At 37.6% G+C, this 14,151-nt stretch overlaps 1 protein-coding gene and 1 long non-coding RNA gene across 2 annotated transcripts; both read right to left on the bottom strand.

Moving 5' to 3' along the window:
• Window positions 1-200: 200 nt before the first annotated feature.
• LOC127620647 (uncharacterized) lies at window positions 201-3,181 on the bottom strand. The gene is made up of 9 exons (XM_052093857.1): window positions 3,042-3,181; window positions 2,894-2,961; window positions 2,625-2,788; window positions 2,423-2,503; window positions 2,238-2,334; window positions 1,702-2,105; window positions 1,407-1,603; window positions 1,229-1,322; window positions 201-1,099 (listed from the first exon to the last, which is right to left on the bottom strand). Exons 1-6 carry the CDS (start codon window positions 3,052-3,054, stop codon window positions 1,920-1,922), a joined length of 609 nt encoding a protein of 202 aa, XP_051949817.1. The 5' UTR covers window positions 3,055-3,181; the 3' UTR covers window positions 201-1,099; window positions 1,229-1,322; window positions 1,407-1,603; window positions 1,702-1,919.
• A 713-nt stretch (window positions 3,182-3,894) lies between these two features.
• On the bottom strand, window positions 3,895-5,672 carry LOC127620649 (uncharacterized). Its single transcript, XR_007967776.1, has 3 exons — window positions 5,632-5,672; window positions 5,152-5,543; window positions 3,895-4,894 (listed from the first exon to the last, which is right to left on the bottom strand). It is a non-coding gene; the product is annotated as an uncharacterized LOC127620649 (long non-coding RNA).
• Between the last annotated feature and the right edge of the window lie 8,479 nt (window positions 5,673-14,151).

The following is a 14,151-nucleotide window of genomic DNA, read 5'->3' as shown; positions in this document are numbered from 1 at the left end:
TGACGTTTTTGTATAACACCTCATCTGAGAGTTTAGATGTCATAAGGCGATGGTCTGAGGTTTGTTACATTAATATCATTAACTACGTTGAGTTGTTATGAAAGCCATCAGCTGCACAAGTTCATCCTGTATTTTATTTTTACTCAAAATAACACTTGGTTAACACTCAAATGGTTGTTGTTATCTCGTTATGGTAGTTTTTTCTTTAGACCAGAAACAGAAAACAGGCAATTAGAATCATCATGTGGTTGCTAAGGGAAAACTGGATACTGGAAAATATTTTAGCATACACTTAAAATAGTCTATTGTGTAGTCATGTATGATGGAGTACACTGATGATGTCACAGCGGTGGGCTTCTCTCCCCGCAGTGACCCAGATGGACAGTAATTCTGCATGGATCAATGGATTAAAGCTGTGTGAAACTATAAGGAAGAGGTGATTAGACAACATTCCCTACATTCTCAATTAACCTTTATTGTCTTTATTGATTGTTTTGAGCAATTCTTATTGCTAATCTCACCAAACCTTAAGAACATGTCTGTCCCATTCACATCCATTGTAAGTCTCACTGTAACCCAGATGTTTGCTTTTTAAAAGAAGAGGAGGGACGAGTCGAGATTCATTGATGTGCTAAATCAACATTATGCCACAAATGCTGGAATATAACTTTAAAATGTAAAAAAAAAAAAACTGTTACTGAATTACTGTGATGAGTTTCTAACGAGAATACAAAAAGTAATTCTTTCAACTGTGTAATATGGTCTGAACATGTTTATAGAACAAAACTGCCACAATCAGACACATATACTCATGACAGGAGAGTTTGCTTAAAACATATTCCCTTAAGTGTCCACACACACACACATTCACACACACACACACACACACACAAACACGAACGCGCAAACATTCACACTCACACAAAACACACACTCACGCAAACATTCACACACACACACACATACACATCGGGACACATGTTTAAAAGAAGATGCCATCCCTGATTTCTTCCATCCCCATGTTGTAGAGAGGATCAGGAATCTCTGCTCTCTTCTTCCTCAGCGGAAGGAAGCTGCGGGTCATCTGCTTTTTACTGGTCTAGAATGAAGAAGCCATGTAACTTATTTAATTAGCATGATTTAATTAGGCAAAACGGAGTGGTTTGAAAAATGACACAAGAAAAACAATAATAAAATAGAAGTGGTGCCGATTCTGAGTGACACTTACGGGTCTCTTTATCTCAGACAGAGCTTGCTCCAGGATGTTCTTGCGCCACTCCTCCCGTTTCCTTTCGATCTCCATCAATCTTTTTGTCTCCTGCCTGTGAAAGAGAGAGCTGATTAATGCTGTAATAATCAGTCTTCACATTAGCTTCATAAGGATACATGTGTTTGTATGTCCTAACCTTATTCTCTTTTCTTTCTTGAAAGCCTTCTGTGCTTTGATGAATGTCCATTCAGGAATCATTTCCAGCATGTCCAGGAGATCAGCCAGGTGACTCTCGATGTGAGCAAGCCGGCTGAGTGTGCAGAGGTTACAGAATTCTGTCCCGAAGCACTCGAACATCTCCCTGACCCTTTGATCTATTTTTTCCTCCTTCTTCTGTTATATTACAGATAACAAAAGATTAGATCATTTTAACGTCTCTTGCATTTGGAAGAGTGTGAGGGTTTGTACTCTTCAGACGAGTTAGCACTTACCCCTCTGCTCTTAGTGTTGTCAGAGCTATATAACTGGACCTTCACTTTGAGCTCATCCACGAGTTTTTTCTCTGTCTCAACGTCCTGAGTGCTGAGTCTGATCTGTTGAATCAAACTGTTCAACTCCTTTTGCCTGAACAAAACATACAATACAAATGTTGCTAAATAAGGCAGAAACGCATCATTGTATTCTGTGAAAAGGGTACATATGCATTCCGTCAATGTAGAAAAAAAACTAAAATTATTTTTTTCTCATTGTTCATGTACTCCTCCTCCTCCTCCTCCTCCTCCTCCTCATCTGTGGTGTCCTTCTGAGCATTACAGACATCTCTTTCAACATCCCTTTCCACGAACATCAACAACTCGATCACTTTCTCAGGACAATCCAGAAACATCTGATGATACTTCGATATCACACACACACACACACAAACACAGGTTAGTCTCATTCACATCCAAATTCACTGACACATGAAGAAAAATAAATGTTTTCCATGATGCATATTGGGCACAAAGAGGAACAACAGTACACGTACCTCATCTTCAGACTCCAAATCAGGAGGGGACACAATGGTGAGAAATTCTTTGATCAGATCGCTCTGATTCAGATTCTCCTCAAGCTCATAGATATGACTGCGAACAGGTTGCAATGTATCAGTAATGGTAAATAAAGTGTGTACATTGACACGTGTGTTTACACATTACTATCACATCTACCTACTTTTCAATCTTGGCCTGCTCTCTTTGCATCTTTTTGAGCCGGTCATCAGTGTGCCGTTTCTTTACTATCTTGTCATAAGCCCTGTTTCAAAATGAACAGGTTACGAGTCATGTGACTTTTGACAAACAAGCTTTATTTACAACTGCTCTGCAGTGTTGGAAGGCTTCATGATTTGACAACAGTGAAAATGCAAAACTCTTACTCTTTCTGGGCCTGTAAATAATCTCCCTCACTCTCCTCGAAGGACCTCAGTAATTCTGTATCCTTCTCTTGATTGATTTTCTCCTCTTGAGAAAGCCGCTCTTCCTCTTTACAGGCATCTTCTGAAAGCTTGTGCATTTCGTCTTTCTGCTGTGCAATTCTTATCTAGAGTGGAAGAGTTCACAAAGGTGGGCGACATGTGCATTACTGTGATAAAGACATTTCACATTCATTTGAAGTGGAATAATACAAATATAGTGTGTCCCTTACATCCAAGCAGCTCATCTCCGCATGATAGGCAACATAGTCTCTCGCCATCTGCTTTGGTCTAAAGTAGTCTAAAGAGACACAAATGATAGAGACAAACACACTCCACTCTCCAAATATGAGACAACAAATAACTTTATCTCCATCTCACTTATGAAGTCCATTTTTACGTTGGTCTCTTGGTTTTGCCAAATCCCGCCGTCTTTGATCTTTGGAAACAGACCTCAGGACTTTGCCCTACTGGAGATGGTGGTTCTCTCAGCCAAACGAAGGGTCTTTTGATAAAGACGCTTCTGGAACAGACCAAAGGAATCAAATGTTGAATAAGAGAGGAGATTTGTTGGCAGTATATCAGAAAATAATTTCAAAAATCTGAATTCATTTAAAAACTGAAGAATTATGGCTAATGATGGGTGAAAATAATCAGACACTTTGTGATAACAGTCCTATAGTCTCCTTGCCTCCCTCTTTTTCTGTTTCAACTGTTTCCTGGTGACAAAGATGTTGAAATCTTTAGGGACACTGAGATGGTTCTCCTTTCTCATCTCAGTTGGTGGCCAAGGTTGAATTTCAAGATCTGCAGAACATCACATTCATTTCATGTTAATATGGAGTAGTCCAACATTCATTTATGTTCAGTGCTTTTTATTAAAATGTTACTTTTTGTCATTTGGTTTTTGGAACAAGATCAAATGAGACAACTGACAGAAGTTAAAAATAATAATATAATGGTTGTTATGATGATTAATTGTCATTTTTAGGGCTTTCACTATTAATTGTCATACTTATTAGGGTGTATGTGTGCTTCTTAATCCTAAAGTAATTTTAACTTGGAATCATAAAAGAAAAAAAAATCGAATTCCTATTTTATTAAAGGCTTTAAAAACGTATGAATGGCAGGAAAATTAATTTAAAACTCAAAATATTTCCAAATAATTATTGCAAACTTGGTCCATTTTACAATATCTGTTATATTATATTAATTTATAATATATTCGCTTAAAATGACATTAGTTGTGGGACAGTAAAATGACGAGATTGCTAAGACATGTGACCAACTGGGCGGCAACGTCATCAGAACGCAAAGAATTATGGGTATGTTTGGCCCGTTTACATGGGCTGGCATCGCATAGCAGGCTAGTGGCATGAAAATAATAAAAAAATTAGCGTGAAAAACAGAATATAATCCTACAAAATGCAGCGGTCTAAAGAAAACATTGTCGGACCATACTGCCTAAAACTACATCCTAATGCAAAGACGAGATATGACGAGAAAATAAAGTGAATCGAAGGACTGGATTCTTACGCGCATAGTGACTGGTCGGGAGGTCAACCTGAAAAGGCTGTGTTGTGGTGCTTTTGCAGACAGCCTGAATGTTTGCAGACATGGCTGCTTGCGATAATCAGAACTGGCCTATACAGTGGTTCCATTTAGGTTGCGTGGGACAGCGCACTAGCCAGAGAAGAGTTATGGCAATGCGATGCTTGCACACGTCTGTGACTTATCACCCACAACCTACCTCATACATTTCCAGTTATCTTTTCTATGGACTCTTTATAAATGTCTTCATCTAAATGTATTTACATGTTAAATATGTAAAGAAACTGAAATTTAGTTGGTTGTTACTACCATTTAAGTTATGTAATTGTGTATTGCATCCAAACTGATTTTGCACAATTCTTCCTTAATACAGATAAAGGAGGCAGAATTTCATTCAGTCTTTGTGTATTTTATTTACAGAGATTGCTAAAAATCATTACATGTGAGAAGTGACATTACAAAATCTTTTGAAAAAAAAAAAAAAAACATTTTTACATATTAGATGGGAGCATGGTGTATAATTCTAACACGACGGCTTCACAACAATACTTGGACACATATTGGTCAAAGCACAGCACACAACCACAATTTTATCCAGCAAAGTCTTATCCTCCCCCTCACAAGGCACCACATATCCCAGGCCCAGTCAGGATCACACTCCAACATTTCATAGGCAGGTTTGCCTGCAAACACAGTCACCAAATAAATTGCTATGTAGCCTAGATGTACAACATTTAAAACTGATTAACGTTACGCTTTAGTACATTGGTAACTTAAGCTCATTTTCTAGCCATTTCATGCTAGTTATCAGTTAAAATTGGCCTAACGTCAAATCTAATGGTCTGGTTAAATCAAACAAAACACGTTGGTTATTTGCCCACAACATAACGTTTACAATTACTCTCTGTAACTTAACTTTGTGAAAATGCTTTGAACACACCATCATGTATGGTAATCTTGGGCCTCCTTACTGCTGCTATCCATGCCATTCGTCGCACTTTTTGTCACCTCTGAAACATGGCTTGTACTATTATTTTTCCACGCCGGAAAACGATAAAAGGATTTTCCGTTCTTAAGCTTTATGCCACTTCAATCGTGAGAACGACTATTGCAGTTTATAACACAGCAGGTAGACGGCATCTTGAACACTGCGTTCTTCCCTCCATGCAATCAAGTCTGGTGCCTTCTGTTTGTGCCGCGGATTCCCAAAATGCTTTGCGTTCACCACTGGTAATACGTCACGATGACGTCACATTAGCAATCTCTATATATGTAGCGGTGTCAACAACTGGTTGCAGGGGTTTGAGCGTCCTGAACAGAGTTCTTCTGACCCTATAAGCACTCGACAGAGGATAAAAACTTGAAGTAATTATTTCTATTAATTAATTTAATTGTTTATGTATTTAAATTGTGAACTTACCACACTGTGGCGCTTTGAATTCCACGGTGTCGAAAACCGAACAATGATCCAAATGGCTGAAGCGCACTGTGAGCGTCCGCGTTTATACCCGCCGGAATGATGACGTCACCAGATTTCATTATGACGATTAAAAAAAGAATTGAGTCAATGCGTCAAACACTGAGGCAGAGATATAACTCTACATCAGCAATGTTCATTATTCTTCAGCGGAAATTGAATGTTTTGAAAGGAAAATGTTAATAATAGTTTTCTAATTGCATGATAAAAGCAATTGATGGTTCGCTAGTCTATTTACTTCTCTCAGTATTACATTTATTAAAGTGTTAAAACAGGGAAATTCTACACTGTATGTTTTCACAAGCCCTGCTTTAAATCCTATTTTCAATACATTTGGGATTAATGCATTCAAGCTGCATTCTTTTAATGACAAAGGACTGATGTTTTTATTTAATAAAAGGATTATTTTTGGTTGTCATGGAAGTAACAGGGAAAGAAGGTCATAAACCAGACAGTATTTGAGAATGATCATTTTATTTTTAGATGCTTAAGAGTTAATTAACTGCAAGCTAATTTCTATTATAAAGTCCCAGTCTTTACTTCCAAAAATGTCATTTCCACCAAACATCTTTAGCATCACACACAATAGCAAAACTCCACACATATATATATATATATATATATATATATATATATATATATATATATATATATATATATATAGTGTTTGAGTGCCAGTCAGATTTAACAAGCACTATACAGTATATTAGTCATGCTATATTATTTTCACACTATAGGTGACACTAGGCCTGTTATCATCGAGTTAGACATTTGAACTCACTTGTTTACTGTAATAACTGCTTGTCCAGATCAGGGTTATTGTAGTTTTCTTTTTTTAGTGGAACTGAAACATGAGTTTTGATTCTGAAGAATATTGCTGCATCACACATTTCACATAGCACGTTGTGAATGTTGCCTTCTCTAACAAGCTAAAAATCATTTTAACAACAATATATAATTACAATAAATTCCCAGTTAATCTAGATATAAGTAACAACATTGAAAAGTGCATATCTCAGTTGTTTCCAAGTCTTTAATGTATAATTGTTAGATATGATGGATAAATACAGATGTGATGCTGCCGGATTTGGACTGAGAAGCACATCTGTTATTAAAATTAAATTAATCAATACATTTTATTTTATTTATGCCTTACTTTTTGATGATGTTCGGTTTCATCCAGCTAAACAGTAGGGACGGAATACCAACCGGGCCAATGGGGCCAGTGCCCAGGCAGTCAAGCCCCCAACCCAACAACTTTTGGGTGGAGGGGGGGCCCTTGGAGATAATTGGCCCCAGGGCCTTTGCAAGTCATAATCCATCCCTTTTAAAGAGTCAAGAGCAATGAGTGTGTGCTCCATCCAGTTTTACCACAATGTTGGTTGTTAAAGCTGCACTACGTAATGTTGTGCTCTCTAACAATATCTGTGGTTGAAACTTAAAATTGCAATTTGCGGAGGAACACTTGATGTCAGTCGTGTTCTGGCACTGCTCTTCTGGCGGATTAATCTCATGATTTGACCTTGCCAAATCGAACCTGACAGCTCAAAATACAAATCATTTTATAGGTTTACCGTAGTGAATCGGGGGAGGTAAGGACATTGCTTTGAACACTGATTGTTTATGTACGCAATCGATAATGACAATTTGTTCATTTTTAACCAAAAAAATCTTACATAGTGCAGGACTTTATTAGCTCCAGAGGAAAATGGGCTCTTCATGTGCTCTCTGTGGGTACACCAACATTTAAAAAAACATAACAAAAATTCAGCCCAAGTGACGTTTAGTCCAAATGCACCCACGCAGTGAATGCACAATACATTTATTGAAAAGATTTTATTTTATATTGACCGGGTTCATTTGACCTCACCATATGACCACGCTGCCATGTGTGTGGAACTCTGCTATGTGGCAGCATTTTGCCAAATTATTGTTTCTATAAATCTTGCAAAAAATTTATTGTCATAAATGTAACACATTGAAATAAATAAAAAGCACTATAACGTCAATATACTCGGATATTCCCAGGAATCAATGCCATGGAGCCTTCTATGTGAACGCAAGCCAGAGTCGGAATGCCAGAAAATTTGACCCTAGTAACATTGCCGAGATCGATCCTGGAACATGTCTGTGTGAACAAAAGCATAGTCGATACCATGAATGGTGTGTCGTTGTGATGACGGATTTATCATTCGAAGGAGAAAGTTTGTGTGTAGAATAAAGATTCACCAGTTTCACAGTGTACTACGGTTTAAAAAACATACAGCAGTCTTCCACATTTTTTCATTCACGCCACTGTGTGAGTCAGGATATTTTCAGATTTAAAAAATTATATACAAATAAAGAAATTCACGTTTCCATTGTAAATATCAGTTAAATTAAGAAACAATCGGATACATTTACAGCTTCGCCAACCTGACATGATAAATTCTGTTCTCATTCAGAGTAAGCACGTTGAATGTCGGAGCTTGAATTTTATTTCCTCCTCATTTATGGTGCGGTTGAAGTCTGCGATGTGCAGAAGGAATACTTTGGGTATTTAAAATATTAATGATGGTTACCCAGTCTGTAAATTGTTTTGTAATAACTAGAGCCAGCTCCTGCCAAATCTCTCAGGGAGAGCAATTGTTGTGATTATGGATAAGGATAAGGTCACTCGTTCAATAGGTAAATGAACAGCTAGGTAAGGATTTAAAGGCAACTACTTTAGTATTTATGAAGACTCTCGCAATCATCTGATTCAGTTGTCACATACATTTCAGCTGATAATGTGCAATGAATAAAACATTTACAATTCAGCCATTGGGAAGATACAATAAGTGCAATCACATAACTCACTATTTAAATGACATTACTCACTAGACATTTTGCTCTGTCATCTTTGTCAAAGCAGGCATGTTCCTGACTAGATCCCTCTCCACGGAAGGCAGTGCATTCAGACATTCATGTCCCATTGCATTTCGCAGGAATGTCTTGATTCTCTTTAAGGTTGAAAAACACTTCTCAGCTTCAGCTGTTGTCATATGAGTGGTTATGAGGATGTTCAACAGAGCCACAGTCTCAGAAAAAGTCTCCGGGAGGTTGTACTTCAGTAAAACCTGGTACAGCGCCAGTGCACCACAGTAGCCCTTGATTTCGTGACTCTCATAGATTAGAGATTGTTCAGTCTTGAGTTTTGCCTTATTCAGCAAGCGGTATGCTCTGACGGTAGTGTTCAGAGCCTCAGCAAGGAATGTATGGCCGTGCTGTTCAACATCTCTCCTTGTAGCAGCATGGCACTCACAAGGTGGACGGTGAAAGAAAACTTTTCTTTGACGTGTTGCAGAGCTGTCAAAAAAAATATATATATATATATATATATATATATAATATTTATTTTTTTTAAACCATTTTAGAGAGGTGTTGAGTCAACTGTATGATCATTTTGGAGGATGTAGTTTGTGCTGTTAGTGAACTATATGTTATTCTGGCATTCATGTCAATGATTGTAGGCTAAATAACTAAAACGCCTCTCAGTATAATGCAATCCAGTTCACCAGTGCCACAAACTACATCCTCCAAAATGATCATAAAATTGACTCAACACCTCTCTAAAAAAAAAAAAAATTTGTTTTGTTTTTTGACAGGTCTGCAAAACCTGAACATAACATGAAGGTGGGATTTATTTCAAAATAAATGAATTCATAACAAAACAATATTTGTGTTAACAGAAGTAGTGAATATGAATATTGAACTACATAATGTTCTGTTAAAACAAATATTGTTTTGTTAAGGAATAAGTTTATTTTGAAAATCATCCTAAATAATAGAGCATTTATATTTCATTAGTATATAAGTGTGTGTGTTACTGGCATCACAGGCATGACTGAGGAAACAGCCATAAACAGTTCTACTGGTGTTGGCACGCAACAAATGTGAATGGGACCATTATGTGCATGATTTAATTATGCAGACTTTCTATCCTTGAGAGTATGATGGGTCCAGATAGATATAGTGGAAAACTACCAAATTTTCTTTGGATATATATTGGTATGAAAGCAAAAGTTGAGGGATGTGGAAATACTCAACACTCAAGTAAATGAGGAAGTACAATACTATGAGTAAAAAAAGAAATGTAACTCAAAACAAAACTGAATGGGTGATTGTCCAACACTTGAGTAGACCTACTTAAATGATCAGTAATAAATGCCTATACCTCTTTAGACAGCCTCTGCTTCTTTTCATCTCCCAAGGCCTTGATCTTGTGGTTCGTGTTGCTACTTGCTGCTGCTCTTGAAATGATCTTTGTTCCTTGAAGGTATACAGACCAACAGTGTTTGTTAGTATATGAATGAGACAGTACAGTATGTCATTGACAACACCTACAATTCATGTTTTAGAAAAACAGAAGTAATACAAATAGCCTGTTTTAGATATCATTTGTTAGAATGGCTGGAAAATATACAAATTACTGGCTGGGCTTAACTTTGTTACACCAAGGGTAATTACAATTTCCAGAGATGAAGATGACTACATTAGTTTCTCACTTTTGAGTGTCTAAACCTTGTTACCATATGGGCTAAAATTATGCATTCATTTTGACATGACAAGGTTCTATATTGAGAAGGTATGAACCATATTATTTGATCTTACCTTATGGACTTCACATTGCCCTCTGGAGTGGCAATGTCCTTCTGCATCTGCTGGTACATCATGTCAAGGAAAAACTGCAGCATCCTCATGTAACGATATACTGGCACTGGCAATGAAGACGTGAAGATGAAGAACCAAAGTACAGTTTATTGAAATACATGAAATCCAAAACCCTAACTATTGACAAACTAAACAAACAATTAACATGAACATAAACTTGTCTAAACTAGACTTAGCAAACAAGGCTACATCAACAATACTTGACGAGAGACAATGGCAAACATTAGGGCTTAAATACACAGACATTGGGTAAAACAATAACAAGAAAAACAATAAACATACAGAACTAATAACAAGACTTTTTCAGCTTGGCTGTGACATGGGGCAGGCTGAGGCGTGGCTCTGACATGGCATGGAGCTGACTCTGCTCGTTGGCCATGGCAGGCGTGGGCATTGGCTCGTTGGCGGTGTCATGGGATTGTTGACTCGGTGGCCACGTTGAGAAACTCTGGCTCGGCGGCAGCCACGTCAAGGAACTCTGGCTCGGCGGCGGCCAAGTTGAAGAGCTCCGGCTCGGCGGCGGCCACATCGAGGAGCTCTGGCTCGGTTGTGGCCACATCGAGGAGCTCTGGCTCAGTATCCGTCTCCCCCACAGTGAATGTGGAACCAATGATCTGCAGGGCGAGGTCAATATATTGGGTCAGATTGAGGGGACTGCTACCGGCAGGCATCAAGGAAGAGATAGGCTCATTAAGTCTGAATCTAAAAATGTCCTTCAGGGCGAGCTCATTAAAAGCCACCTGACATGCTAGGGCACAAAAGTCCTCAACATAATCCTCCAGGGGATGACTCCCCTGACAGAGGCTCAGAAGCTGAACTGCTGGGTCCATTGTGAAGGTCTAGTATTCCATAACAATTCTGGCAAGGACGAAGATGATGACGAAGTAGTGAAGAACCCAAGTGTAGGTTATTTAAATAAACGTGAAACCAAAAACCCTAAATATAAATATGAATAAAACTTAACATAAACTTGAAGGCATGGCATGGACAACAAAGTTACACTTACATCAATCAATAGTAGACAAAGGACAATTCTTCTTCTTCTTCGGTTTTATGGCGGGTGGCACCAACATTAAGGTGCATTATCGCCACCTACTGTGTTGGAGTGTGGACCAGAGTGTTTACCCATTGCGTGAGAGAAAAAAAAAAAAAAAACCTAACTAAATTCTCTTAATTAACTGTTTTCTTGAGATAATGGAATAAACTCTCTATTCCATGAATAAGTATATTTTTAAGCTTTATTTCTTGCACTCCCTCCTTTCTAAGTTCCCTTTCCATTATTTCTCATTCATGGAAATACTTTTGGCAGACACAAATAACATGTTCTACTGACTCCTCTATTCCACAATGCTCACACAGTCCTGTTGGATGTTTATTAATTAATTTTAAAGTTTTATTCAGCATGGTATGTCCAACTCTTAACCTTGTTAAAATATTTTCCACTTTGGTGCTTCTTTTTCCTATCCTAGCTAATCCTACTTCTCTTTGTATTTCATAAAGTTGATGTCCTGTGTTTCCTGTATCCCATTTTTGTCGCCACTCCTTAAAAGTATATGCTTTAATTATTGCTTTTGCTTCATATTTACTGAGTGAGATATTCGTGATCTCCTTATTTTCCAAAGCCTGTTTTGCTAACCCATCAACCACTTCATTGCCCTTTATCTCCCTATGAGCTGGTATCGACATAAATATTGTCATTATGTTCATATTCTTTAATCTATACAGATTTTCATATATCTCGTTGACTATATCCTGTCTACTGTGAGATGTGAATGATTGTAGTGACTGTAATGCCGAACAAGAATCTGTACAAAGAACAACCTTTTTATTTTGTGTCTCTTCTATCCACTGTAATGCTGTTGCAATTGCCATCATCTCTACTGTGTATACTGACAAATTATCTGATGTCCTCCTATTAACAGAATATTTTATGGATGGAATACTGAAAGCAAAACCTGTTCTCCCAGTATTAGGATCTTTAGATCCATCCGTATATACTTGGACAAATGCTTGATATACAGTTTGTACCCGATCTTCAACAACATCTACAATATTTCTAGAGTCTTTATACACTTTCATTAACTCCAGAATATAAAAATCTATGAATACTGCAGGAAACATCCAAGGTGGAGTTATTGTCAGCGATACTGCAGGAATATATCTTTTCTAATTTAAAGTCATTTCTCTAGCTTCTTCATCACTATTCCATGCAAATCACTTCTGTTTAGACCTTTCCTTTTCCCAGCATGGAAGAAGTACCTTTACTGTTGGATGATGTTCTTCTGAATGACCTTGAAGATTTACCCAATAGTTCATCATTAACTGCTTGCGTCTGATTTGAAGCGGCATTTCCCCCACTTCAACCTGAAGAGCAGATACAGGAGTTGTTTTAAAAGCACCACAACAGAGTCTCAAAGCTTGAGCTTGTATCACATCCAGCTTCTTTAATGAAGTTTTTGCTGCTGATTCATAAGCTATACTTCCATAATCTAACACTGATCTAATCAGTGCTATATAAATATTTTTCATTGCAGATCTACTCGCTCCCCATTCTGATCCTCTTAAACATCTCATCACATTTAAAATGTTTTTGCATTTAGTGACTACCTTATGAATATGTTCATTCCATGTTAATTTTTCATCAAATCACACACCCAAAAACTTAAAAACATTAACTCGTTCAATATTTTTCCCATACATCTTAATCTGTATATCAATGCCTCGTTTCCTAGTGAACAATAATGTTTTGGTTTTCTCTACTGAAAATCTGAATCCCCATGCAAATGACCATTTTTCCACCACCCCAATTGCCTCTTGTATTTTTCCTGTAATATGATTAATATTCCTTCCCCTTTTCCACAATGCTCCATCATCAGCAAACAATGATCGCCCAATGTCTCCTTGAACTTGAGAAAACACATCATTTATCATAATGGAAAATAGTATTGGACCAATGATGCTGCCCTGAGGGGTACCATTTTCCACCATATAGCTTCCAGATAAGGCTTTCCCAACTCTGACTTGAATAAATCTATCAAATAAGAAGTCTTTAATCCAATTATAAATTCTACCTGCTATTCCTATCATATCAAGTTTGATCATTAGTCCTTTCCAAACCATATCATATGCTTTTTCGACATCGAAGAAAACTGCCATCATTGACTCTTTATTAGCTTGAGCTTTCTTAATGTCGGTTTCCAGACATATAATAGGGTCCATAGTTCCTCTCCCTCTCCGGAAACCACTCTGATGAGGTGACAGAATTCCTCTGCATAACAAAGGACAATGGTAAACACAAGGGCTTAAATACATGACATGGGGAAACATAAACCAATGATCAAACAGAACACTAAACAAGATAACAAGACTAATAACCTAAACCAATGACAGACTAGAACTGATAAGATAATAAACCAATGAAAACCAGACACATGAACATGGAGGGAAACATGAAATCACATGACAAGGGAAACAGGAACTAGAATGCCAAAATAAAAGACATGAAATCAAAACATGAACAAAAGCACATCTAAACATGACAATTCTCTGCTTTTGGAAGACTTTCCCATGGCATCATGCAGAGGGAGTTGAATGGATCATTGCAAAGACTGGTGGTCAGCTGTCTGGATATATTTTTCTAAATCCCTCTCTTTGTTTTATTTCAGTCCCATCCACAAATGTATAGGGCAGTGGTGGCTCAGAGGTTAAGGCTCTGGGTTACTGACCAGAAGGTCAGGGGTTCAAGCCCCAACACCACCAAAACACCACTGT

This window comes from Xyrauchen texanus, chromosome 27, assembly GCF_025860055.1.
Source record: "Xyrauchen texanus isolate HMW12.3.18 chromosome 27, RBS_HiC_50CHRs, whole genome shotgun sequence".
In the NCBI taxonomy this organism is placed as follows: Eukaryota; Metazoa; Chordata; class Actinopteri; order Cypriniformes; family Catostomidae; genus Xyrauchen; species Xyrauchen texanus.
The sequence above is the reverse complement of the archived record's forward strand: the minus strand, read 5'-3'. Positions and strand labels throughout refer to the sequence as shown.

What these genes read in the sequence shown, in the direction of transcription:
- LOC127620647 (XM_052093857.1), bottom strand. An exon ending in CGGAGATGAGCTGCTTGGAT is followed by an intron (nt 2,789 to 2,893) that starts GTAAGGGACACA and finishes CTTCCACTCTAG; the next exon opens with ATAAGAATTGCACAGCAGAA. An exon ending in ATTTGGAGTCTGAAGATGAG is followed by an intron (nt 2,106 to 2,237) that starts GTACGTGTACTG and finishes GTGATATCGAAG; the next exon opens with TATCATCAGATGTTTCTGGA.